Genomic DNA, 27937 nt, shown 5'->3' with positions numbered 1-27937 from the left:
CAAAAACCTGTTCTGGTAATAAAACCAGCACCCGACCTGTGTCGGGAACTTGGGGCTGGTACTGGCTCTGCTGCTCCCTCCCCGCTGCCGGCTCCCCCCCGCGCTCACCCTCCCGATCCTGCCACTCCCCCCCACCCCCTAGCCCCCTCCCCCGGTTACTTCCCCATAACCCAGATTACGGGTCCCAAAATCGGCGAGACCCAAATCGGGTCAGTCGCTCTTTAAACGGCTGGAAGGCTGCACCATGTGATGCTCCAGCTCCGGCTGGGAGCTGGCAGAGCCTGCGGGAGCCGAACGGTGCCGGGTACCGGGGACCGAGCACAGCTGCGTTCGCCGGTGGCAAGCCCGGTACCCAGCGCCCCGAGCATCCCTCCGGCCACCCCCTCAGCATGCCTGCCGCGTTCCCCTGCGGGTGAAGAGCTCCTGCTATTTTAGGGTGAGGACACCCCAAAACAAGCCCTCGGCTTGCAGGACAAGGTGAGATGGGTTGGGGCTGGGCAGGGGCGGGCGGCTGCCGTCGGGGAGCGGTGGAGGTCAGCGGGAGGAAGCAGCCCGGGGAGCCGGGGGAGGGAACGGCGGCTCCTCTCCGGTTGCATCGGCCCCGAGGGGCTCCGGCAGACGGCCCCGGGGCGGTCCCGAGGGGCGGTGGGGCTCCGCCGCTCTCCCCGGGGCTGGCCGGCGGCTCCCGCTCCCCCCGGAGCACCGGGAGCGGTTGCGAAGTGGGATGGAGGTGGGTGCAGGATGAGTCCCGGGGGGGTGGGGAGCGGGCCAGAGCCCCAGGGGACGGCACAGACGGGAGTGGGGTTGTTTTGTTGGTTTCTTTTTTTCCCACCTCCCCGCACAGGCTCCATCTCGGCTCACAGCGCAGTTAACGATGCCAGTTGCTGATCGCCTCCCTGTGCCTTTGCAGGTGACCGAGGGACCCCAGCGTGAGGCAGGGGGGGACCGGAGCGTCATGGCACACCCCGTCTCAGCCTTCCAGGCTGCCTACATCTCCATTGAAGTCCTCATCGCTTTGGTGTCCGTGCCAGGGAATATCCTGGTCATTTGGGCTGTGAAGATGAACCAGGCGCTGCGGGATGCCACTTTCTGCTTCATCGTCTCACTGGCGGTGGCCGATGTGGCCGTGGGGGCTCTGGTCATCCCCCTGGCCATCATCATCAACATCGGACCGCAGACGGAGTTTTACAGTTGCCTCATGGTGGCCTGTCCCGTCCTCATCCTCACCGAGAGCTCCATCCTGGCACTCCTGGCCATCGCCGTGGATCGATACTTGCGGGTCAAGATCCCGGTCAGGTAGGAAAATGCGTCAGGACCAGCTCTGCCGTGGCTGCTGCGGGGGTTCAAAGGGAGCAAGGATGCCCCAAACTTAGAGAAGCACTGGGAGAAAGGTCTTCCTCCACGCTGCCTGCCTGGGCATATCTGGCCACAGCAGCAATCAGGACAGGCTGGGTCAGTGGGGATCCTGCAGCCTCTGGTAGCTTTGCCTGGGGGTTCAGGGGATGCTGGGTGTGCAGGCAGAGATCACACTGTGGCAGCCAGCAGGCAGGACAGGGCAGCCCCTCGCAGGGTCCCTGTGGCCAGGACAAAGTGTGTCCCACCCACACATGGGACAGCACCGACAGGGTGCTTCAGGGAATGGAAAGGGGATGATAGATTTGTCTTCAGCCCAGGTTTTCCCTTGCCATGGGGAGCCCAGAAGCCTGGGGGTGATAACCTGCTTGCTCCTGGACATGTGAGACACAGCTTTGGGGTTTTGAGGGACCAGAGGTGACAGCCCGGCACATCTCATGGGGCAGGCTCACCCAGGAGAGACCCCTGGCTATGGGGCTGCCCCACAAATGACTCCTCTCCCTGTTTTTCCCCTTCTCATCATCTGTATCTGTTGTCAAAGCCAAGCCAATAGCAAATACCATGGGGCATAAACGAGGGGGATGCACTGTATTTGAACGCTGCTGCTCCAGGAGGAGATATTTAACTGCTTTGTGGCCAGGTCACTCCCCTCCAGCATGGTGCTGCAGCCCTTTGGTCTGGGGGGAGGCAGCCATGGGGCCCGGGTGCCGCAGTGGGACCGGGGGGTGTCAGCGGGGCTTGAAGGGGATGTGACACCAAGCTCGAGTGCAGCCCCCGTGTCCCAGCTCAGCCTCTCGCTGTGCAGTCACTGTGACTAGCCCCCCTTGCTCTGTCCGAGGACATGCCCAGGCTGCAGGGACACCTTTGCTGGGCTCGTTGGCTCTGGGAAGGCTCCCATGTCTGAGAGCATTGCTGGAAAAGTCAGCTCAGCCAGGATGGCTGAGCACACACCCAGCTCATGTCACCCCACTGACCCCTTTGCAGTTCAGACATGGGCTCCAGCCCCTTTGCTGGAGGGGTCCACAACCCTTCATCAGCACAAAGACCCCCAAAAAGGGACCCAACCCCCTTGTGTTAAGTGCTGCCCAAACCCCAATGGGTGTAGGACCCTTACCGGGGCAGGAATCACCTTCCCGTACAGGGACACAGGGACAGGAGGCACCTGCATCTGGGTCAACTGGCTGTTCTGGAGTGCTTGGTGTCCCCAGATCCACTGGATCAGGCCAGAGATCTGTTGTTTTGGGAGTTTTCCTGCAGCCATGGCCAGCAGAGACTGCTCAGTGAAGGAGTGTAAGGCAGAGGGGGGGGCCACAGGATAAAACCACAGTCCCTGCCCACCCCTTCCCAGCCACACACGATTTCGCAGGCTGTTCCTGACTTCCTCCCTAAGTGTGATTTTGCCAGCCTGAAAAATCCTCGTCTTCCAGCCTGTCAGTGTAACTGAAGTGATTCTCACCCTGTCATTGCTCTTGGTGCTTTTTTGGTCCTCCTGCATCCCCAGCGCGGTGGGGATAGGTTCAGGTGTGGGAGTACTGCGGCTTTATACATAGCAACACTGCCTAGCTCTCATCAGTCATTTTTCTAACAAACACAGTCTTTTTTCCTCCCTTGCTGCCTCTGAGAATCAAATGGGCTTTTTCAGGGAGATTTTTGCCCTGAGCCCAGGACCTTTACTGGGAGCAATATTAAGTTAGAGCCTTCTGTGCTGTGTATAATATGGGTGGGTTTTTCTCATGCAATATCAACCCTGAATTTTGTCGTCCCATCATGTGCCTGAGCACCCAGTGTCATGAGATTTTTCCTCTGACTTTTTGTAGCCTACTTTAATATTGAAAGGGTTCGTAGCCTCAACAAGAAAGGTTTGGCTTCACCAGCTCTCCTGTTCACTTATCCCTGGATGTTTCCTTCTTTCCCTGGCATGAATTCCCAGCAGTTGGCAAATGCAGTGATTTTAGGTGATTTTGTGCCCTGGACACAGCAGCAGCAAAAGTATCACAAACAGGAGAGAAAATGACACTAAAGAAAATTCCCTGAATCTGAAATGCCTCAAGTTTCTCCCAACCTGTTGCTAGATGCTAAAAGATGATACTGAAAACATTTTTACAGTTCAAATCGCGGCTTCATGGTGATGTTCCTCATTGCAACACCAAACCCACCGGCATGAAAATTGATGCTGGGTGCTAAGAGCCTGTGACACCTCGGTGGGACTTGGGTCTCCAGCGAGACCTGTGTGGCCATTCATACCTGGGAGACCTCAGGCAGAGCTGCTAAGGTCCCTGGAGGTCCACAGGCAGCAATGGCATCCAGTCCTGGGCAGCGATGGCATCCCACAGAGATTTGCAGGCAGGTGGGGAGCAATGTGGGGGGATCTCTGCCTCAGCCACATCCCTAGGGCAGGCAGGACACAGAGCAGGGACGTCCCCTCCAGCACATGGCTGGGCAGCATCAGGTATGGAGGGGACAGGGTCAGCAGGCAGCGTGCACGCTGCAGCTCGCTCATGTGCCAAGTCCCCAGATAAGCCTGGCACAGGGTGGGTGCTTGCCAGCGTGACCCACATGTGGTCTGGCGTGGCCAAGGGGATCTCGTGGGCTGTCGTGCATGGGGTTCCCCCACATCGCTGGCCCCGCTATCCACTCACAGGCAGCCCTGGCTCTGCCGAGGCTTGGGGAGAGGCAACAGTGGGGAAGGGAAATGCATTTCATAGAGGCAGCTGACTGGGACTGGGAGCAGCAAGGAGAGAGGCTCCGTGCATCCCTGCTCCGTCCTCATGCCAACCACCCCACAAATGCCATCTCCGCTCTGGGGATCCCCAGTGAGTCAGCACTTGCATTTCGGGTTCCATGAAGGGGTGTGCAAAGGTTGCCACATCCCAGTCACATACTGGCCAATTGGGGTGAGAAGCCAATGGGACTATTGTCTGGAAAGAGTTTTCTGAAGGAGAAGCAAAGTCACCACTGGACTTTCCAGGCTTTCTATTTAATTAGGTAGAGGCAGGACTGGAGGCACAGCTTGGCAGGGAGCGGGGGGAATGTGGTGCATCGCAGCCCGGCTCCGGCTCCTGTCTACACATGCACACCCTGGCCCTGGGGTCTGCGAGCTTGGGAGAACAACCTAGAGGTTTGCTCCTTCTTCCAGCAAACACGTGGACCCATCCACTGCCCATGCACCTGGCTGGAAAGTGAGCCCTGGGGGGAGATTGGGAGCTTTGCAGCCCTGGGGCTGGGTGTTTAGTGGCAGTATGTTTTGAGCAAATTATGCCCCAAGACATTTGTAATGTGTCTGTGGATGGCAGTGGGAGATGCCCAAGTGGCATCCGATGTTCCATCTCGGGCATCCTCCTCGCTCCCATGGCTGTGTTTCCCATGGACACAGAAACACAGAGGAACATGGGCCACTCGTGCAAGGTGGAGGCAGATTTTGCAGAGTGAAGAGGGGTCTTGCAAGGCTTTGAGTTAGCACCTCCTTCCTCCTGCTCTTGGAGGTAAACTCAGTGCACACCCAGCATGATCGGGGGACCAGGATATCCCACCAAACCCTCTCCCTCTGCCCCAAACCCCTGGGTAGCATCCTTCCTGGCTGCTGGGGTCTGAAGGATGCTGCCTCCCTTCAGGAGCCTTATCTTGACTATGGAGGGATGCAAGAGCATCACTCGGGCTGAGCAGGCTGGAGCAGAGGGTACCACACTCCCCAGCCTCCACAGGAACCCCTCTAAACAGCTGGAAACCACCTAAAATAGGTTTGCGGCCCTCATACTGGTGGAAAAGCTCACATCTCCCCTCTTGCATCCTTCCTCTCTGCCCGGCGGCAAGGCAGGACCCCTGTCCTGGCGTCCCCTCCAGCCAGGCACAGCGGGGTCCCCCAGCGCAACCCAAACTTCCCTCTTGCAGCTGCTCTGGGGGAAGATGAAACGAGTTCAAAGGGAGGGGAAGCAGCCAGCTAGGGGCGTCCGGCAGGAACCGGCCCCTCGGCATCCCCGTGGCGGCAGTTGGCGGCAGGATGCTGGAGGGGACGGTGCCGGGGGGATGTTTGTGGGGGGATGTAGTTCCTTTGTTGCCAGCCTCTACTGACTCAGGGGCCCCGTCTCTGCTCTGAGATGCTGCGTTTGGCTTTTTGGAGAGGGCCATGGCAGAAAGAGCTGCTGTCCTCAGGACATGCTGAACCATAGCCCCTTGGCCAGTCATGCTGGATGCAGCCTGGTCCTGTCTTGGCGTGTCCCTGGGGGTCCTCACCTTGTTTACTTCACTTGGACCGCCAGCTCTTTCCCCAAACACTTTGAAAGATGTGCCAGGAGGATAAAAGCTGGAGAAATCTGCTGGTAGCAAGAGCCCTTGTACGTGAGGTCTCTCACTGCACAGCAGGGACCTCCACCCTCTGTGCCTGGGCCCCAACATCGGAATGCCCCTCCCCACCCCTCCCCCAGCCCTGCCCTTCCCATCCTGCAGCATCTGGAGGAGCATCCCGCCAGGGCAAGCTGCATTTTGTGCTGTTAAAGTTTTCGAACACACACATAAGGCTGCAAAGCCATGGAAATTAGACCAAACCAGGCTGGAAATTGCTAGGAAATGGGGGGACGGGGTGGGGCAGGAGGCTGGGGTGCAGCAGGGGGAGAGCCCAGGGTAAAGCAGGGTCTGTGGGTGGTTCTGCAGACAGTGCTGGCATTCTCCCATGGTTCAGAAGTGCCCTGTCCTGAGCCTTTCAAGATAAAACAGCTCAGGGATGGCAGGAGCAACCCTCAGCCCTGGACTGCAGTGCCTGCAAGCCAGGAGGTGAAGAGGACTTGCAGGTAGCCTGCGAGCTCTTGGATGGACCTGGCAGTGGAAGGGGGAAGTTTTCCACCTTGACCCTGCTGGTTTTCAGGCTCCTGCCTGAACTCGGGCTCTTGCTGGGATTGCAGCGCTCTTTCCCCTTCTCTCCAGGCCTGCCAAGGGCCGCAGGCATGGGGCCAGCTGGGGCTGGGTCACAGGGAAGCCTAGGAAGTCTTGTCACCCTCAGCCAGCTGGGTCGTGGAGCAGTGCATGCGTCCGAGATGGTTTTCCCCCTTTTCCTCCACTGAGAGTTCATGGAGGGTCTTGGCAGGAGAGTGATGAGAACCCCACTGCCATGGGAGGGAGGATGAGTAGGACATCAGGATAAGACCCTGCTTTGGCCAAAATTCCCAGGCACCAAAGCACCTAAGGTCCCATGGGAAATCTTTCCAGCACTCCCAACACTAATTGCCAGGAAACCTTCCAGACAGTTGGGCTCTGAGACTGAGCAGATGTGTCCAGTATGGAGATGGTGAGGTTTCGGGCTAGGCTGGGATGCTTGGTGGCCCCAGTGCCTGTGGGAGCTGGTCCCCTGGGGACAGTACCCACTGAAGGGGGAAGGTATCAAACCACAGAAGCAATTTTTCAGACTGGCACAAGGGTTTAAACCCAGACCAATGGGATGAAATTAAGAAAAGGAAATGTATGCTCCATCTGAGGGCAATTTGCTGGCCAGATGATGGGTTTCACATGTCCCCAGGGACACAAAGGTGACTGGAGATGTGTCTACCCAGTGTGGCCAAAACAGCAGATGATAAGTGAGGGCAACTGTGAGTGATCCTGTCCAGCCAGGCAAGTGAATAAGCCAAACCATGGCTCTTCCAAGGCTTATTTTTAAATTTGGAGGAAACATTTCAAAAGCATCCAGGTGACTCAGAGCAGGGACTGTGAGCTCGGAGAGCTGCAGGGGAGCTCTTGTGCCCAGGAGGTCATCTAGGTTTCTTTTGACCTCCAGTAGTCAATGAAAAGATGCCATCCATCCTTACAGGCTCTGCTCCTGCAAAAGCAGATTGAATTTCCAAGGAAAACTCTCCCATTTATCCTAAACCGGAGAAATTTTGGAGACTGGCAGGTCTTTGCAGCTGCCTCTTTTGTTTCTTCCTTTGCTGCCCTCTGCCAGGTATATTTTTAGCCAACAAGGGTGATCTATGGAGACCTTCATTCCTAAGGAACAGGCAGATCTGAACCAAGGATGAAGAATAAAAGGCAGAAATCAGTCCAGAGAGGTTTGCTGGAGACTTTGGGCTATTTCCAAGCTGCAGTTTCCAGCACCCTGCACCAGCTCAGCAAGTGGGTGCTAAATCAGAGCAAGCTTTTCACACCAAGCTCTGCTCAAACCAGATCCAAGGTGCACAGACAAGCTGTTTTGGTCTGGGACCAGGAGCTCAATTCTGGTATCACCAAAATACTCAGAGCCTTGGAAATGGGAAGGAATTTACCAGCAGGTTATATTGGTCTTGAGATCCTGATAAATACCCAGGTGAGCTGGTTTTCAGCATGACTCTCTGATCCCCAGAGTAATTTTCAGCCAAGAGCATGCTAAGTCAGAGATCAAAGCCACGAGGGCTCTGCCCTCGGTGAGGGGACGTCTGGATTAGGCTCGGCGGGAGCGAGCACAGCTGCTGCAGCGGCACCACGAGGCATTTGCCAACAGACGCAAAATCAGGTCACTCGAAAAAGATACAGATGCTGCCATGCTAGCCAGAGGGAAGTGACTTGGGCTGTAAGCAGTGTCCCCAGCTCCTGGGTTCTTAGGGAAAATGCTGGGGTTTGCAGGTGTCCCCCTCCTTGGATTGCAGCGAGGGTCTGACTGTGGGATGCTCTGTTCTCAGTAGCACAGAGGGAAGGGGAGAAGAGCACTGAATCCTGTGTAGGGATGTTGTGGACTTGATGATATTTGGGGTAATTCCCAAATTTTCTGCATTAAAAGGGCAGGGGGAGATGCATGGTCTCCAGACACCCTGGACAGGCTTCCTGGGCAGCAGCACCCTGTCTCATCCCAGCCCTTCTCCTGTATCTCTGAGCAGGGCAAGATGTGGTCCCTGTGTGGGTAATCTGCCCAGAGTATCATTGCGCCTTGACCCCTTTAGCTGTGAGTCAACATCTGTCTCCTCAGCAGAGCTTACATCTGCCTGCGTTGCGCTGCAGGGCAATGAACAAAAGCAGCTTCTTCTTGCTGATGTTTGCCTGCTACATCCCAAAATCATGCTCTGGAAATATTTTAATTGTTTTTTTCCCATTTCTACTGATTTTCAGGTTAATGCATTAAGCCCTGACAATGCATCACCAGTAAATTTGAAGGTATGTTCCCAGCAAAGGCAATAGCATGTTTGCAGACAGGGAAACTGAGGCACGGAGCAGCACCGTGGCTCGCTCAGGGTGACCCCACCAGGCAGGGATAGAGGCTGAGGCACAGCATGTATAGCAGCTGAGATATACTGGGGCAACCTGGCCTTTCTGTTCATGCACTGTGCAGTGATCAGATGGTCTCATGTCATGACTGTGCCCAGGGCACCCAGCAGCCAGGCTCCTCCATGATCCCAGCCCATGCCATGGTGATCCATGCAGGAGTAAATCAATGAAATGGGGTATTCCAGGAGGCCAAATGGTCCTCCTGGGCTACAGGTCCCTGATATGCAGAGCCTGGAATCAAGAATGCCGAAAGTCACTCTTGTCAGCAATCAGTCCTAATTAAAAGTGGCAGCATCTCCCTCCACTGGGAGAGTCAAAATGGGCTGAGACACATCTGTAGGGATGATGCCCTCAGTGAGGGGGCTCCTGCCCATTAATTCATCCTACAGGGAACACAGACATCAAACCAGGTGGAGATGGATAGATGGAATGCAGCAAGGCTCTGTCACCTCCATAGCAGTCATTCAGGTGTGTTGGGTGCCATCAACCCAAGAGGACCTACTCTACAAAGCGGGCAGATGGGACACTAGCCAGCTTGTGTTTCTTCCTCCCCATGGCAATATAAACTGACCATAAGGTCCCCACCAAGCAAAAGATGAGGATCACCAACAGTCAGGGCCACCCAGACATGGTGGGGTGTCCAGCAAGGTGTCTGCAGTGAATAAGGTGAAGTACCTCACTGCAGGTGAGTGATGGTCCTGTGTCCATGGTATGATAGTCCATCAGACCTGTGGTTGAGCAGCAGAGCCCCAAAAACACCTGGGAACACCCAGACAGACTGTCACACTTCCAACAGCACCACTGAGCACTTCAGAGATGGTTTTCCCTTTTCTGGAGTGACTGGGGTGTTTCCAAGGGTGCTAGGTTGGTGGAGGCGATGATGATGCACATTGGAGCTTGGGGTCCAGTGCTTTTGAAGGACCCTGTGCAGCTGCTGGCAATAAGACAAGTGAAACACCCTACAGAAGGAGGCTCTGCCAAAGCAAAAGCTGCTGATTCAGCCTGCCCAGTCCCCACCAGCCCAGCCTGGCCCTGCAGGCAGCATGTCAGGAGTGAGTCAGGACCAGCTCACCATGGTGTGTGCCGTTACCACAGCCATCCGGTGCTGGAGCTGGCTTGGGGCATGCAGGAGCCCTTTGGTGGGTGGTCCTGGGTCTTCCCCACCCCTGAGATGAAATAATGTGATGCCATCAATGGGAGGTGTTGTCATCACCCAGTCTTTACAGAAATGGTCCCACCTTCGCTCCACACCAGCCAGAGCAGGTGATAGAGCAGAAATAAGTGACTCACAGGGTCAGGGCTGGGTGTGCAGGCAGGCTCGGGCATTCCTCTGCCACAGAGCCAGCACCAACCCCCTCCCCAGTGACCAGCTCTGGAGCCACAGGCTGGTCTCCGTGTCATTGCCCAGCCCTTGGCACGTGCATGTGGCATCTGTCTTGCTCTGGTGGGGAATGTGCCATGTGGCCACCAACAGCCAAGCCACCCTCAGTTCCTTTTACACCCCAGGGTGCATCACAGCATGGTTTTTATAGCCCATTCGCAGTGTTAGAATAAGCTTAACTGTGTCTTAAATGTGCCAGGTTGACTCTGTTGACCAGAAAGGGGATTTTGGCCATGAGTTTGGATGGGAGACAGTTGGGACAAAGCCCACCAGACTCCATTTTCAAAATCTGATCTGGAGGAACCTTCAGACCCACAGCTGCAATGTGCAGTCAGTGAGGCCAGACCCAGCAAGATCTCCTGTCCAGGACATCTCAAAGCAGCTTGTACCCAAACACAAGGGACTACTGGACATGGGGATGTGCTCTGAGGGGACATGGCAGCCACCTGGCTTGGTGGCCTGGGATCTGTAAGTCCCTAGGCCTCCAAGGCAAAGCAGGCAGGGCTGGGCAAAGGCTCAGGGATGGGGGCCATGGAGCCACTCCATTCAAATGGCCATGTTTGAAATCAACCTGACAGAGGGGAGGAATGATTCATCCTGAGGGGTCACAGTGCAAGCCTCAGCATGGAGGGGGTGTTTGGTGGGACTAGTCAGAGCAGACATGAGGGAGTCGAGAGGGGTCTGAAATTCAGAAAGTCGACATATTTGCAGGTCTATATTCTGGTGTGGAGGCAGGGAGGATAGAAAAGTTACTGTAACACAAAGAAGTATGGAAAAAAGGAGGAAAATGTGGAGGAGGCACTGTGGTGAAATGACCTGGGAGATGAGTTTCTTCATGACACACACAGGAGTCATTTCAGAATGGAAGGAAACTGATGGGCTGGAAGAAAACCTCTGGCTGGAGGAAGGACAGGAAAAAAACCTGCAGGGTCCTGCCCACAGGGGTGTGAGGGAAGCCCAGGTGTGAATCATGGGAGGGTTGTGGTCCCTGCAGACAGCGGGACATGGAGCATGGAAGAGACCATGCAGGCGAGAGACTCTTGGAGGGACGGGGTCAGCTTGAAAGACTCGTCCCCCTGGGGACAACAGTACCATCTCAGAGCCTGGGGAAACAACAGCCAGCACAACTGAGCTAATATGAACAGCATTGGTTTATCCTGGAGATAAATTAATGATTTTTCAAAGTGATCCCACTAGATGCAGCAGGGATGGACGCAGGAGCTGAGAGCAGGGGAGAACCCAGCATGCAGGCTGTCGATGGGCTGGGAGGAGCAGTCCCAGGGAGCTCGTCCTTTTGGAACACATCTCATCCAAGGTGACCTGAACTTTCAAGCCCATCAAATGGGAAACCAGCCATCCCAGAGGCTGTCCGGGCTCCTGGCAGGGAGATGCCTTCTGTGGCAGCACGGCTGCCCAGCTGCTGAGGCAGGCATGTGGCTCTTGCACAGGATGCCCAGTTGCAAGAAAGAGCAATTGATGCTCTCCAAGGTGGCCACAAAAAAGCCCCACAGCTAGTGGGGTGTCCTGCGGAATAGCAATGAGCTGAGCACCCCCTGCTCTGCCAGCACCCAGCCCCACTGCTGCTGGGCACATAGCCGCCTTTCCAGCTGGAGGGGGGCTCAATGGGCAGGTCTGGGTACTCAGGAGACATCAATGGTGATGTCATCAGCAAGAGGGTATAAACTAACCCCAAGGGGTTGAGATCCTCCTTCCTACAGAGCACAGGCAGCAATTGCCTATGGGCTAAGGGCCAGATGGGCGATGGGGGGCAAATAGGGGAGGAAGGACTATTTTTGGTGATGTAGGGCAGTGCAGAGCAGGATCAGCCACTGGGAAGTTTTGCATCATCTGGGTTTGCCCTTCACTGCACTGAGCCCGGTGGGACCCAGCAGTTCCCCCTTACGCCCCTGCCCCATCTCTCGTTGCCTTTTCCATCCTTCCCCCATCCCTTCTTTGCCTGGGCTTTGCCCCACAGCACTGAGCAGGGGACCACTTTCAGCAGCCACTGCAGTCTTGAGTGGTCTGGTTGGATTTTTGTTAAGAACAAAAGTCTCTGTTCACAAAAAGGAGCTGGAGGAGGAAAGGGGATTTGTTCCCCAGCCCCATTCCCTTGTCTTCTTTGCTAGCCTCCAACTATGCTGTCCCTGAGACCAGCCGTGGTGTTCTTGTACACAGACCTCCAGGCACAGTGATGCCCAAGCAGGACTGCAGGGACACAGAGGCAGGGAGGTGACATCGTCCCATTTCCACACCCTGCCTGTGGTGACAATAACACCTTTCTATTGCTCCTCAAAGGAGGGCCAGAGCACAGAAAGCCAGGACGTCACTGGCATGGCTGTCTATCTGCCTTCTCTGGGCCATTTCTGTCACTGCATCCAGAGACCAGGATGATTTTTCTTCTCCTTCAAATAAGGGAAATGCCAGCTCCTGGCACCAGGGATGTTTTCTCATTCAACTCAGTTCATCTTGCTTCATTTGGCAAGTCATAGCCCCGCTCTGCGACTCAGTTTCCCCATCTGTTCACGGAGGGAATGATGCTACAAACTCTCTGCAAGCACCGAGAGGCTGATGCTGAGAAATGCTGTCTCAGACATAGCCATAATTAGTCTTACAGACTAAATTATTTCTCTTTCTTTTCTGCACTGATAACAACACTCAGTGACTTAAACCGTGTAACACGCAAAAACAAAACACTCATTTTTCTCAGTGCAAATAGCTCTGTTCGCCAGTGGTCAAGGCTAGGAGACAGCTTAGAGCACAGCTTGTGTCCAGATGGATACGGCAAAGCCTGCACAGAGCCAGGGGGACGCCTGTGTGGGTGCAAGCGAGAGGGCTTTATTTTAAGGGGGATCAATCCCCACATTCAGCGCTGCTGGGACACAGGTGCTTTATGGGCTCAGAGGGGTCTGTTTGCTCAAAGGGAGCTCAGGGTGCTCTGATACCAGCAGCCATCCCTGTCTTGCTTTCACACCCACTCCCATGATGCTCACAGCACCAGTGATGCAGACGGCCACCGTCTGTAAGGCCAACCCCTGCCCTAAGTGCCACAGGTCCAGCCACAGCAAAGCACCTCCATTTCCAGCAGCCTTGCAGTGCTGCATGTCGCTTTTGCACCAGGGAAGGGGGATGCCAGGTCCCTCGCAGGCTTCACAGGGACCGGCACAGTCCTTGTGCTTGGCGAGGACTTGATCCTGCCCGGCCCATGCATCCTTCACCTCCATGCCCTGTGCTAGCTAGGCTGCCTGGGCAGGCTCAGGCTATGTCTGCCCATTGCTCCTTGCCTGGATTTAACTGCCAGAGTAATTAGGAAGATGCACAGGGTGTAATTTATGCCCAGCTGATACATTTTGCTGCAATTCCTGGTCTTCGGTCTCAGCTCTTTGTCTCCACCATCCTGATAGAAATACTGAGCTGCTTCCTTCCAGGCAACAAGGTCAATCAGTTTTACTCCAAGGAAATAAATAATCTTTTAAGTATGAAAGAGGAATCAGAGTTTAAATAATAAACTTCAGGTTTGCTTTGCATTTGCACTTTTTATTTGTTTTCCTGGCAAAAGATCGTTTCTCTGCAGTGAGGGAACATTTGATTGAGGTGTTAACTGGAGCCTTCACTTTCAATTTGGCATTTCATTTGAATATAGCTATATAGACCTGCACTGGACAGATTCATCCCAATGTAAATAACTTAATGACTTGACACATATGTGCTCTGATCCTCACTTCTCCGATTTTTATGGTGTTGTGGAGGGGTGAATAACAGAGGTTTTACTCAAGCTTTGCGGCAAGTTGTGTTTGGACAGAAGCTAAAAGTCAGCTATAGCACGAAATGGTGTCTCTGAAACGATTTTCATTAATTGAAAGTACATATAGCCAAGTCATTAGCAAAAAAAAATTAAATTAATCCAACTGCTTTTTGCATTTGAAATTGATCTTTTAATCAGGGGGGGAACATGCATTGGACAGAAGATGCTGAACTCATTGTTTTGGGTTACTGTGTCCTCTGAGGTTTAGAAACACTAGATCTTGTTGGCTCTCCTAATTCTCATTTAGACATTGGGCGGAGAAAACAGCCTCCCTCATTTTGTCAGCTTCCAGCCAATTTTTCAGTCTTGAATGTATTAATCTTTGAACTGGGCTAAGTGCAAGAAGGGAAATGTTCCCTTTGCAGCGACAAATCGTGCTGTGAGGATCCTCTACAGCAATAACAAGTTGTAGCCTAAGAAACTGAGGAGTTCAGTTGTTGATTGCAAAATCAGGGGTCGGGTTAGCAAGCAGAAGTGTAAAATAAGAAGAAATTAAAAGGCAGTTGATACTAATCTCTTGTTCCAGCTGTAATTTAGGATATGTCTTTTTCTGAGTCTTTCAGCATTGGAGAGCTAAAGTCCCACCTCAGCCCTGCTTCATGGCTGTGTTAATGCCTCTTAATGGGAGATGCTACCTCCAGTTTCCTGCCTCCCTTTTAACCAGGGAGCAGAGCTCAATGTCCTGTTAAATGCAGATGAAATTCCAACAGCAGGTCTCAATGACCCCTCTTATTTCCCTTCTAGTTGGGATCTCTGATCTGCTCCTGCCTTTTAATGGCTCTCAGTGCTTTTCAGACACACCTGGTTGGAGGTCTCCTCTGGGTACTGACTTGCCCTTTGATTTAGCAGCATTCACAGAGCATGATGGTGACATGCAGGGAAGGACGATGGCACTGGGCAACCTGCCTTGGTGCTGTATAGATAGCACCAGACACTTCCTTAGCTGGCATCTTCCTCTAGCATGGCTGGCTTTCTGCAAGCCACAGCATTTTGTGGGATGGAGTATGAGCCATAGAGGCTCTCAGAGCCCAATCTCACCAGGCATTTTATATCTGCCATCTCATTTCAATTTCTCATAGAGCCCACATTTGACAGATTTGGCATTTTAAGTGGTTTTTAGAGCTGCCTTCTTTCTTCATCCTCCCCTCTTCCCCCTCCCTTCTCCATTTTGGGGGGGCTGACTTTCAGAGTCCTCATTTCAAAGAGGTTCTTTTGCATAGGGAACAAAAATATGCAATGCATAGAAAAATTCAAGTACAATACAAACAGTAATTGAAAAAACACTGCTTTATCCAGCAAAGTCCTGGATTTACACTGAAGATAGCCAAAGCTGCCTTTTATCCCTTCTCCTTTGTACTACATGAGTACATCGCCCTGACTTCTCTAATCACACAGTGACATGCAGAGACACGCGGGATCAGCTGCTGAGCCAGGCCTGGGCAATCAGCTCCCAGCTAATCACCACGGCAGGGACAGGGCTGATGTGTGAGAGATCTCTGAGGTGGCCAGATCCACAGGGTGATGGTCTGGCATGGCGAGGGCAGATGACTTGATCTCCCCACCACGATGCTGGGTGAGAAACACCTCCAGCACACTGTCCAGAGAGGGATGCATGTGGGGTTTGAGCAGCTTCTCCTGAAACCTTCTTGCTCTGCAGAAATTGTCTTCTGCTGGAGGTGGGGTTGCTCCCAGCATTAGAAAGGGCTCAGCCATGTGATGGGGGTGTGCAGGACCCACCCTTAGACTCAGACCCCTACTCCTCTCCAAGGAGATGTTCGCACACCAAATTTCTAATTTTGACAGAAAAACTGTAAACAGACACTAAAAATGTCCAGTAAATCTATTGCACAGGGGTAACACTGAAAACAAGTCCATGGGCACACTGTGCTGTCCATCAGTGATGTAGCCAGCTTTCATAATATCACCCCCATCTCTTAGGGACTGGGCTGTTCCTCTCTATGTGCCCTAATTCCCAAAGTCCTGGTGCTACAGAAGAATCTTAATTTCTGTTTCTTTTCTCTTTTAAAGCAGCACTTCTCATGCTTTGCATTGCAGAGAAATGCTCAAAAATGCTGCTGCCTGAAACCAGGAGCCAAAAGACAAGAACATCTCATTTTTTTCCCCCAGTTCTGAGATTCTGCAGCTCATTTCATGATTTTACAGCCGTTGCCAATAGTGTTAAATCATTTCCCTCCCACCTACCCGGGGGTCCTGGAGGGAGAAGCCAGTGATCCAGGAAAATCCTGGAGGGCTGTAACCACACATGTTGGAGCTGGGAGGGAGCTCTGGAGCTGCCTGGGCACAAATCTATGGCTCAGGGCAACTTGTACCCCATTGAGCAAGGACACTGGGTGCACCCTCAGGACTGTCACATGGTGGCAGGAGGGTGACACATCCAGAGCATGGCTACCCCCGTGCAGGCACTCAGCACCCTTGGATGCAGTCAGTGCTGCCCACAGCATCAGGTGATCTCACGGCTCCCTTTGGGACATGAAGGGTCTGCCTGGGTTTAGAGGGCAGCACTCCCCAATAGGCACAAATTAAATGATCATTTCCATCAGACATCAGATACCCTGGGCATCCCCAGCCCCCTGCTTAACCCCCACCCATCCATATTTGGGATAAGGGGGCTGAGCACTGGGTGAGTGGTCCTTGCCAAGAATTGCTGCTTATGCAGTGACAGAGCACTTGAATATGTCAAGATCCAGCCACAGGCTGTAAACCAAGCCCAGTTTGAAAACAAGATTAACTTCATGTGCACAAAGGATTTATATTTGCTGCTGGGGTGAAGGATGCTGCTTGAAGGATGTGAGAAAAATTGCCTTTCTCATTGAGCAGCGGTGCACAACATGTGCTCCTTTGCCTTCTTTGGACAACAGCAGCATCTCCTCCACACCAAGGCAGAGCCTGAAGGGGAAGGATGTGTGCAAGGTCCCCATGCTTTCCATCCTCCCTGCTCGCAATGTCCAGCCTTCCCGTGCTCCCCCTTCCCCTTGCAGCATCCTGTCACAGTGGGAGCCGCTGGGATGCCCAAGGGGAAGCTGTTGGCACCGGTCCCTGGTGGAGCCGCTGTGGAGGTTACTCGCATCCCACCTCTGAGATAAGAACAACTGGGCAAGTGATCTGAAAGAAGCTCTGCAGTTACTGGAAGCCTGTGGTTTGTTCCCAAAGATGGGTTGTGATTCATCGCCAGAGCCCGGGAAGTCCAGTGGCACAGACATCCCAAATAAAGCAGGCTGCAGAGATCCAGCCAGCAGCTACTTCTCCATCGAGGCCAGGAGCAGCCCCAGGAGGGGTGTGCAACTGCTTGGCAATGAATTCATCCAGGCTGGTGTGATGTTGTGGCTGCTGCTAACATACCAGGGACCAGAGATGTGATAAGACAAGTCTCTTTGGCTCAGCAGGCAAAGACTTAACTCAATCCTCTAGCTGGAACCCAAAATATGGCAGGTTTAGACTCAAAAAACAGGTGGCCAGTGTGGGCATGTGTATGGGCATTGAGGTGGAGGGAAACAAGCCCTTAAACAGCTTCATGAGGCTGTGGGTAATGCTGCCCCATGGGAGATGCCAAATTCAAGGTGGGCTGAGCTGTGATGTGTGCTTTGAGGCTTGGTCCCACCAGGGCTGATAGCATCAAGAGAGCAGCAGAGGTGGGGGGATGTGTCTGGCCTCTGGGTCCACGCTGTGGACCACTGGAGTCAGAGGAGGACACCTCTTTCCACACTTGTAGTCATCCGGTGGATGGACATCCCTGATGGACTTTCATGTTGTGTACTGCTGGTCTAGGGTGAAGATACCCTGACACAGCCTGGCTGCCCTGTAGAAGCATCATTCCCCATTTCTAAGTATTTTAGCCCACAAAGCCCTTTTCTACCTTATTTCCCCTGCTTCTTGTGGGGATGTTTGTCTCCCTAGGGCTGCTTTTGGATGTGCCCACATCCCTCTGCAGTCCTCAGGGATCCCAGGGTGCCTCCAAGGTCCTCGGAGATGTGTCAGGACAGGCTGAACCCACGCCAAGGCAGCAGCATCTCCCCTGACCCTTTGTGGGGTCCAGGAGGGCTGCAAATGGTCCAGGTCCCTGCACAATCTGCTCTGACAAAGCTTGAAGCACAAAACATCCTTTTTCTGTCACTTTCTTGCCGTTTGCTGGATCTGTGGCCAGCTCCAGCTTCACCCACCACCAAATGAAGCACTCACCAAAGCCCTGGGGACGCCGTGCCTCAGTGTGTGGGGACCAGTCAATTTTGACATGATGGATTTGTTCTCATAAGCCTCATAATCAGCCTTGCCTTTATCCATTACAGAATTACTGGCTATTAAAAGTGGTTAGAAACGTTCGGTGGACTTGCCAGCTGCTTCACGCAGTTGTAGCTGCTTGCGCTTTGCACTCACTTGTTGCAGAATAATTCCTACACAGACAGCTGCCATTTTAGGATGGTAAAGCCAAACCCTGGACACAGACTGGACCAGGAAGAACTTCAGTGTGATGCACACAACCCAGTGCACTTATGGATCTATACACACCCATGCACATGCTTTCAGAATCTCATGGTGGCTTTGGGCAAGGTTTGCATTAAACAGCCTCGTGATATGGTGCCATCTCCTCTTGCTGCAGTGGAGACCCAAAGTGTTTTGGGAGCAGAGGTCCTCAAAGAAGAAGGCTGGGCATGCCCAGCTCCTCTCTCTGCTGATCCTGGGGTGTTGAGCTGCTGTAACTCCAGGTCACCACCTGTGGGCTGAGCTCTAGGGATTAGAAAGGTGCCAGCTGCTCATAGAGCTGATGCCAAGCAGAAAGGACATCAAATGGTGAGAAAAATCCTTCTCTGACTCTTGGTGGGGTGGTCCCAGCCCTGCTCTGCACCTCTGCAGGGCACTGCTCCAGCTGCAATGGCAGCCGTGACCTCTGAAATCATGGCTTAGTGCACACAGGGAGATTAGCAGCAGTGTGGCAGGGAGGACCTGGCACCCATCAGGGACATCTATTGCTGGACGCCCGCACAGACTCCCAGCTTTGGACCACCTGCTCCTACCTCTTCTTGCAGCACACAGCTCAGGGAGTGCCAAGCACCCTTCTCCTGCGGTCCTCTGGGCTGTCCCAGTGCATGCTCCAGACTGGGGCAGCTGGTGATGATGGGAGCAGGACAGCCCTGACCCAGACTGTCTCAGTGGGTGCCAGAGAGGTTCTAGGTGGAGATTTGGGATGCAGCCCCATCCACATGAGTGGTGGGTAAAAGATGTCTGTTCCCATCGGTGCCTCTCCTGCCATGGGAATCTGTTGCAGCCTCCCTGAAAGAGTGACCTGTAGAAAACCCAACATCGCCCTCACCCGCCTGTCCCCTCCAGCTGAGCTCTTGCTTACCCTGAGCAAACAGACATGGGTACAGTGCGAGGCAGAGATTTTCCTCCTCAGCTCCTTTGAAATCAGTTCTTCAAAGTCACACGAGGAGTCTGAGGTCAGGATGGTGGAAACCGCCTTGTCATAGCCACCTGGCTTGTCCTCTCCCACCATGTCCCCCTGTCACCTCTTGTCCCAGGGGCCTGCTGGCACTTCTCAGGTTTCTCCCACAGCTCAAATTTCTTGCAGACCAACCAACCAGAGGTGCTGGAATGGGACATTGCACAGGGCACTTTGGGTCCTCCTGGTCCCTTTGGAGCACTAGGAAGTGTCTCTGTGGTAGGACGTCCATGTTAGGCTGGAAATACTGTGCCAATAGAGGCTGCTGGGCTATTTTGGTGCAGGACAGTGGCTCCATCACCAACCAAAACCAATGTCCTTGCTGCAGAAGGACATACTCTTCTGACTCACCTGAAAGACTCTCCATGGGTTTTGGACCAGGTTTTTTACATCTTTACTTGCCAGCTGGCATCTGACAAGCAACAAGTCTGGGATTTTGGGATCAGGACAATCCCTCATGCATCCCAGAGGAGATGCTGATAGGACCAGTCTCTTCTTTTTCGAGCATTTGTAGGAACAGGCTGTCATGGAGAGCTCCATCCAGCTACCAGCTTTGGCTGTTGTTGGTTGACATCTGTCCCTCCCAAGGCCACCGCTCACATGGCGACGCACCCACCAGCGTCACAAACTCACATTTCTTCCAAGGTGGAAAACCAGAAGTGATGTGACCATGAGAGCAACATGCTGAAACAGTGTTGGCACCCCTCTGCCCAGGAGATGTTTTCTCACATCATCTCCACAGTCTGTCATTGCCACCTGTCACCCCTATTCTGGCTGTGAGAGTTGCCAGGATGATGCAGGATGGTGTGAAATGCCTTCATGGTGGGAGTCATCCAACAGCTCAAGCTGTGTTTGCAAACAACTTGGGCCAATCACTAGCGTTGACTTGGGGCAGTGGTTGGATGGATGCTGTCAGGAGTGTGAAGGGCTGAGCGGCTAGTGTTTGACCCCAAAGAGCTGCAAAGCTCCCAACTGTCACATAGGAGGGATGTGAACAAATTAAGAGATGCACTCAAATGATAAAGGGGGAAGCTGGTGCTAAGGGACATCTACGCCAATGCTAACAGACCTTTTTAGACATTTTAATACACCTTCAAATCCTTGATAACCTCCAAAATTTTGAACTTAGAGTTTTCACCTAAATGAAGCCCAAAAGAGATCTGAAGGGAAGGAGGTAAACAGCCAAAGCAAGAGACTGAAGGAATAAACTTTTCACATCCAGGGTTAGAGGTGACAAAGGAGCCATAATCAGGGTTCCTCTGTCACGCAGTGTCCCTTCTGCAGCACTTCCCACCTTGTGCACGTGCCCAGGGGCCTCTTTGTCCCAACCCTGAGCCGCAGCTGAGATTGCCCCTCACAGAACCTGGATGCCACTTCACATTTCTCAGCTTCGCGTTTATGAGCAGCTCTGAACACCAACATCTGAGTTTTCTCACCCAGTGGCCTCCAGGACACTGAAAGATCTGAAGCAAAGATGAAGCCAGGAAAAAGGAGCAGAAACCAAAGTCCTCTGAGATCAAAGCACTTTTGTCTAGAGATTTTCAATTAGATCAGAACATGCTCTGGCTGCTCTTCCTTGCTGCGTTCATAATGCAGATGAGCTTCATGTCAGCTTGGCCTCCTTTCCTCCTACCACGTTGGCTCCAGCTTCATTTCATTAGCGATGGCCTGCCTTCATTAGTGAATTAATTCCCCAGGAATTGTACTGCAATAAACTCTACCAGAGCAAGGACCAGCAGAGCTGCATCTTGGGGCTGGCTGGACAACTGCAAGTATTTTCTGGACCAAAAGGATATTCACAGAAATACTAAAACCAAATTTTATTCAAACCAGACCTGGAATCTTTGAAGCTTTTTCAACCAAAACAAGAGGAGATGTTGTGTGTGTTAGATTTGGATTGACCTGTGGGTTGGAAATCTAGGAAATGAGCCCTCTTCTCTCCTGGGGGACAGACCCCAAGACAAAAGTCAAATCAATATAAATGCAATGAATACATCACTCTCCATTTGTTTTCAGATGTGTCTTGATATGTAAGATGGCCATGGGGGCTTTGCCCACCCAGTGCCAGACACCTAAAGAGCACGTCCTGGGCTGAGCTGGGCTCCCTTGGCTGCCACAGAGAGGGATGCAGAGGTCTGGCCACACCAAAATGTGGCAGAAGAACTTGAATCTAGTCTGGGAATGATGAGTGACGGGAAAGGGGGGCAGATAGTGTCCTTGGGGTGAGGGCCCAAAGAGCATTTCATGATGTCCTGGAGATAAGGGGCCTCGGCATCTCACCCAGTGACTCCATCCTCAGCCCAAGAAACTTTGACTGCAGCATCTCCTGAAGCATCCTGTCATGAGGCAGCACCTCTCCCTTGAGGAGCCTGCTCCATGTCTCCCTGTTAGCTCTGTGCAGCCCCTGGGGACAATTTGTCTGCCTCCGCCTCCAACCATCACTTCTTGCACTTCCTCTGGGGATGCAAACAGCACTCTATCAATAATTGATATTTTGCCTCTTTGCGTTATTTTCCAAACCGTCAAAGACATTTTTGTTCCACACCAAACCAAAGCTCCTGCCCACCCATTTCCCTGGGATATCAATGAGGTTGGACAGTTGCTGTCCTCCCTCCAGGCTCCTTTCTCCTGGCCTTGGCAGGGCATCCAGGAGGACTTGGGGTGATGCCCATCTCTGTGGGAAAGGGATGGCGCAAAAAACACCAGTGAGGGAGGACAGGAGATAAAACTAGCAATTATGGTCAGGTTCAAAACCCCACAGACAAAGGAAACAAACCCAAATTGTATGATGATGGTGACTATTATCATGGATGTTTTAGTCGCAGCTGTTAATAAAAAATAATAGTAGTAATAAAATTGCAATGATGCTAGCAATTGTTCTAATGCTGATGATAATAATAAGATTATTTATGAATTGTGAGCCATTATCAGCATTTTCTAGTGCTTCTGCCTCCCAGACCCATCCCAAACTCCAGGCCTGTCATATTAATGCAAAATGAGGTAAATGAGAAAGGCTTTTTCCTTATGACATAACCAAGGAAGAAACACGGGAACAGCAAAGTCTGTCCCTGGCCCCTCTGCTAATTACACCCCACCAAACGCCCTATGCCATGAGGTTGAGCTTTAGGGTTTGCAGCCTTCAGAGCAGCTGAGCCCCATAAGAGCTGCATGGTCAGACCCTGTGGGGTGGACAGAGGAGTCATTTTATGGCTTTTGTCATTCTCCATGTAGGGCTGACAGGGGACAGTGGGCACCCATGGGCCCCCGGGGAGCATGTTTCCCCGCAGGCTGCTGCAGCTGGCTCTGCCCTTGGCTTGTTGCTTGAAGGAGCAAAAGGAACAAAAGCCCCAGCTCCAAGTGTTGCTGTTTCCTATGGATATTTCAGGTTCAGCCATGATTCCTGTGACCCTGGTGCACACGTGCAAGGGGATGCACAGACAGGCTTTGCTTTCAGCTGCTGGCTGCTTCTTCAGTGCCATGCTTAAACCTCACGGTGTGAAGTGAAGCGAGGAGCAGGGAGAGCCAGGTCCTGATGCTTGAACTGGTGTGTGTCAGGCCAGGCATGTGCAGCAAGGTGGCAGAGATGGATGTGCAGCAAGGAGGAGGGATGGATGTGCAGTGGGGTGGTGGCATCCATGTGAAGTAAAGAGGGATCGATGTGCAGTGAAGAGGACAGATGGATGTGCATTAACAAGGGGTGGATGTGTATTGAGAAAGGATAGATGTGCAGCGAGGAGCAATGGATGTGAAGTGAGGAGGGATGGATGTGAAGTGAGGAGGGATGGATGTGCAGCGAGGAGGGATGGATGTGAAGTGAGGAGGGATGGATGTGCAGCAAGGAGGAATGGATGTGAAGTGAGGAGGGACGGATGTGCAGCGAGGAGCAATGGATGTGAAGTGAGGAGGGATGGATGTGCAGCGAGGAGGGATGGATGTGAAGTGAGGAGGGATGGATGTGCAGCAAGGAGGAATGGATGTGAAGTGAGGAGGGACGGATGTGCAGCGAGGAGGGATGGATGTGAAGCGAGGAGGGATGGATGTGCAGCAAGGAGGAATGGATGTGAAGTGAGGAGGGATGGATGTGCAGCGAGGAGGGATGGATGTGAAGTGAGGAGGGATGGATGTGCAGCAAGGAGGAATGGATGTGAAGTGAGGAGGGACGGATGTGCAGCGAGGAGGGATGGATGTGAAGCGAGGAGGGATGGATGTGCAGCAAGGAGGAATGGATGTGAAGCGAGGAGGGATGGATGTGCAGCGAGGAGGGATGGATGTGAAGTGAGGAGGGATGGATGTGCAGCGAGGAGGAATGGATGTGAAGTGAGGAGGGATGGATGTGCAGCAAGGAGGAATGGATGTGAAGTGAGGAGGGATGGATGTGCAGCGAGGAGGAATGGATGTGAAGTGAGGAGGGATGAATGTGCAGTGAGGACAGATGTGCAGTGAGGAGGAGGGAGGGACATGCACCGAAGTGTGGAGGTGGATGAGCAGTGTGTGGGGCGATTGCTCTGCTATGTGTGTGTTACACACTCTGGACCATGTGAGCTTGCATGCACCCAGGGACCTGAGGTCTGCACAACCTCCGCAGCTGTCCTGATAGCCATCTACAACAACACGCAATGTTCTGGAGCTGCAGGGGGCCAGGGCCGTCTGGGCTGGGCCCCCTGCAGCCGTTCCCCATCCCTTCTGCTTTGGCTGCAAGAGTGAACACTGTGTCCTCTGATCCAACCCTGGTTCATGACTAACAACAGGGTCTCAGTGCTCTGAGACTCAGGACACTCTGTCCTGTCTGCTGCACCAACCCAGGCATGAGGGCAGGGGGAGAAGGGGTGGGTGCTCTGGGAGCTACTCCTGGGTGCTGGCTGCAAGCCCTGGGAGGATGTCTGGGGACTATGGTGGCACCTCTGCTGCTCAGCAGCCTTGTCTCTCCGGTGATGGCTGTCACACAGCTCTGCAGGGCAGGGAGCACCCAAGACAGCAGCACGTTCAGCAAAATCAGTAGAAGACCCTAGAAACCCCCGAGAGTGGGGAGGTGGGACACAGCTTGCAGGGATTGCAAAGAGGGAAGGAGCTGGGGGGCGGGAGTGCTGTTATTTCTAGTGTCACCCCACTGAGCTGCTGGAGCCTGAGGAGGGGGGAGTGGAGTGTCACAGCTGGAAGGGCACATCAGCCTTCCCCAAGGACCTGTTATTCATGACGTGGGGTGCACAGGCCAGCACACAACCCCCTGGGAGCCTCTGGTATCCTTCTGCCACCCGCTGCTCCCATTACCCCCCCTTCCCTTGACTTGGTCCACGGCACTGGTGCTCTCCCACCACTCCTCACCCTCCCCGTGCCCCAGCTCTCCCTGCCCTGTGCCTTTCTCAGGGTCTTCTGCCCTCTCTCCTCCCCACAAGGAATAAATCAATCTCCAGCTCCAGCCTTGGCTCTCAGAGGAAACAGCAGCCCGTGTTGCTACCTCCTTCCCACGGGACCTGGCTGCCTCCTGGATGCTGGGAATCTTTTCCCAGACCAGAGGGGGTTCATTCAGGAAAGCTGTTGGTGACCAGTGGCTCTGGACCCTCTGGACTCGTGGGGACCAGTGTCTCCTCCTCCACTTTGTGCCCCTCTATGCTCCCAGCCTGACACCTTGCCCATTAGATTGGTCTTGAGAAGGGACCTTCAAGGGGGAGGGAGAGTGGGTTTGGGTCCTTAGCTTTATTAAAAAGCCCCAAAATGCTCCATTTTTCCACCACAGGTAAAGGTTGCAGGCATGCAGCAGGGAGATCTGAGCATCAGGATGGAGATCCAGGTTTGCCAGCCACCTCCATGTGGTCCCCATGGCCAGGTTAACACCAGCATCACTGAAAAACCCAGTAAACAGTCAGAAAAACTTTCTTTGTTCAATCCCCTCTGGTGGAAAGCAATTACACTTGGGCTGTGAATCTTCTCGGTCTCCAAGGAGAAGATTTCCTTTGAGGGCCAGGGGGAAAAAAATCAATCTATCAGGCTCCACTTCCCGCTTGGAGAGCTCTGGAGAGACAAGCCCAGCCCCAGTGTGCTCTCTGGTAGCATCAGGGAGGGAGCAGAGCCCAGCCGCAGAACGGCTCTCCTCCTCCTCCTCCATCCCTTGGCACCAGCCCATCAGGAAAGAGGGTTTTGTCGATTGGCCCAGCACATTAGGAAATGAAACAGGCTGTGCCCAGAAGCTTCCCCAGGAGGTCCATTAGCACCGGTGGATCCTTCCTCCAGCCTGGTAGGTCCCAGAGGATGCTTTTGCTGATGATTTCCTCCCCCGGCACACGGGGAATTGTCTGGGACAAGGTGCCAGCAGGGCTGGCGCATGGGGGGAGAAAAGAGTGACCTGCTGCTCTGGGTGTAGGGAGCTCAGGTGTAAGGTGGGCTGCCGGAGCTACATGAAACCCCCCTAGATATGAGGATTGACCACACGGCCACGGTCCAGGTCGCTAATGCATTTCCTGGCTTGGCATCAAGCCCCAGAGCTCCAGGATCATGTCTGAGGTCTCTGCCCATCCCTGGGGCTGGGGGTGATGGTGGGAGACAGGGTGAGGTTCCCCAGGGCACATATATAGAAACCAGTCTGTTAACATATCTATCGGGACAAGCTGTTACTGATTGCCAAGGAAGGGAGTGAGGAGCATTGTGCCATCTCAGCAGGGGCACTGCCATCCCATGTGGAGCAGTCTTAACCCCCAGGCAGAGCATTCTTCTTGTGTTTAATTCTTTCCTGCGGTTGTTGTCTCTTCCACAGGTATAAGAGCGTGGTGACACCCCGGCGGGCAGCAGTGGCCATCGCTTGCTGTTGGATCGTCTCCTTTCTGGTGGGACTCACCCCTATGTTTGGCTGGAACAACCTCAACAAGATGCGGAGGACTCAGGAGCTCAACGCCAGCCACACAGAGTTTGTCATCAAGTGCCAGTTTGAGACAGTCATCAGCATGGAGTATATGGTGTACTTCAACTTCTTCGTTTGGGTCCTGCCTCCTCTGTTGCTGATGCTGCTCATCTACCTGGAAGTCTTCAATCTCATCCGCAAACAACTCAACAAGAAGGTCTCCTCCAGCTCCAATGACCCCCAGAAGTATTATGGGAAGGAGCTGAAGATCGCCAAGTCATTAGCACTGGTCCTCTTCCTCTTTGCACTCAGCTGGCTCCCTCTGCACGTCCTCAACTGCATCACCTTGTTCTGCCCATCCTGTGAGACACCACACATCCTCACTTACATCGCCATCTTCCTCACCCATGGCAACTCGGCCATGAACCCCATCGTCTATGCCTTCAGGATCAAGAAGTTCCGGACAGCCTTCCTGCAGATCTGGAACCAGTACTTCTGCTGCAAAACCAACAAAAACGCCAGCACCACCATGGCTGAGCTGGGCAACTAGGAGCTGGGAGAGAGCAGAGAGGGGTTCTCCAACCCAGTCCCCATCTGGCCACTGTTCCTGCTGTTAGGAGAAGGGGTAGTGAGGACCCGGGAGGGCTGGGTTCACCAGCCCTGTGCAATTTGAACAGCCATGTCCCCCAGCTGCCGCAGGCGGTTATTTATTCACAAGCATCGTACTGTTTTGATATTGTAGCCTGCAGTGTTCCTTTCCTTTTTTTTTTTTGCCTGTTTGTTTTTGGTTTTCAGTTTTTTAAGGGTTGCCAAGTATTTAAGGAGAAATTGTACAGACAAAGGCGCAGTTTATCTTCATGCAAATAAAGTAAAATAATAAAAACTACCCAGGAGGTCCTCTGCCGTTGATGGAGACCTCTGGCTCCTTGGAGCACAACAGTCGATGATGCTGGGAGTACATCGCGCTCTGGCCCCTGCGTTCATGGACCCATGGGGGTACCTGGGCACTAGGGCAAAGGGATGCTCTGGTGGGAGTGAAGCTGGTGATAACCAGGAGAGCCCAGGGCAATGTGATTTCTGCAGCTCTGAAGCTGGCAGCTTTCAAGCCCTTTGTTTCTCCTCTATAACCAGGGAGAGGTGAGCTGGGCTGAGACATGGGAAGAGATAGGAAAAGGCATACCATGGCAATGCCAGCACCCACAGGGTGATGAACCCACCATCCCCACAGAGCAAAGGGTCAGTCTCCAACTCTCAACACTACCAGAGAGGTAGGTAGAGGGGACAGGAAACCCTTAAGCGTAACCCCAGAGTACTCTGGAAGAAGTACCCTTTGCTGCCCAGTGGCTCTCCATGGACCCCAGCAACACCACCACCCCTGCAAGCTACAACCAGGGAGCTGTGTCCCCTCCATGTGTCTTCTCTCTCCTCTTACTTTGGCTTTGAGTCATTTTTCCCTCTTTTCTCCTGCCTGTCTTCTGTGCAAGGCAGTAGCAAGCCTCTCCCAGCCCCTGTTTGTCTTATTTCTCCCATGTCGCTCCCTACCACCCTCCCTGTGCAGCCAAACCTTTTTGACCCAAACTTTGTGGATTAACGCAGCCACCTCCATGGCCCCGGGGAGCAGAGGCACCTGCGCTCATTTGAGGGCGAGTGGGGGACAGCTGCAGGCCACCATGTTGGTGTTGATGCTGCCACAGGGGCATTTTCCCACCCCCATATGTCTGCCTCAGGTTTAGCCGTGAGCAGGGTGTATTGTTAGTCAAATTTGAGGAAGGGGTGGCTGGAGATGGACCATCACCCCCACCCAGCTCTGTGGTACCTGTGGATGCTGGCAGCCACACTGCCAGTCCCTGCTCTGCAGCAGGATCTCGTCCAGGGCTGAAGAGGTGGTGGGAAGAG

General features: G+C 53.4%; 1 protein-coding gene across 3 annotated transcripts; it reads left to right on the top strand.

Annotated features, from left to right (window-relative positions):
* The first annotated feature begins 230 nt into the window (after window positions 1–230).
* On the top strand, window positions 231–26927 carry ADORA1 (adenosine A1 receptor). 3 transcript variants are annotated; one of them, XM_069770759.1, is made up of 3 exons: window positions 231–477; window positions 911–1296; window positions 25958–26927. In XM_069770759.1, exons 2-3 carry the CDS (start codon window positions 956–958, stop codon window positions 26589–26591), a joined length of 975 nt encoding a protein of 324 aa, XP_069626860.1. In that variant the 5' UTR covers window positions 231–477; window positions 911–955; the 3' UTR covers window positions 26592–26927. The 3 variants fall into 3 exon arrangements, with proteins under 3 accessions (XP_069626860.1, XP_069626858.1, XP_069626857.1); XM_069770757.1 differs by lacking the exon at window positions 231–477 and adding an exon at window positions 581–730; XM_069770756.1 differs by lacking the exon at window positions 231–477 and having other exon boundaries at window positions 822–1296.
* The last annotated feature ends 1010 nt before the right edge of the window (window positions 26928–27937 follow it).

Source organism: Haliaeetus albicilla, chromosome 26, assembly GCF_947461875.1.
Source record: "Haliaeetus albicilla chromosome 26, bHalAlb1.1, whole genome shotgun sequence".
In the NCBI taxonomy this organism is placed as follows: Eukaryota; Metazoa; Chordata; class Aves; order Accipitriformes; family Accipitridae; genus Haliaeetus; species Haliaeetus albicilla.
This window is presented reverse-complemented; position numbering and strand designations above follow the sequence as displayed.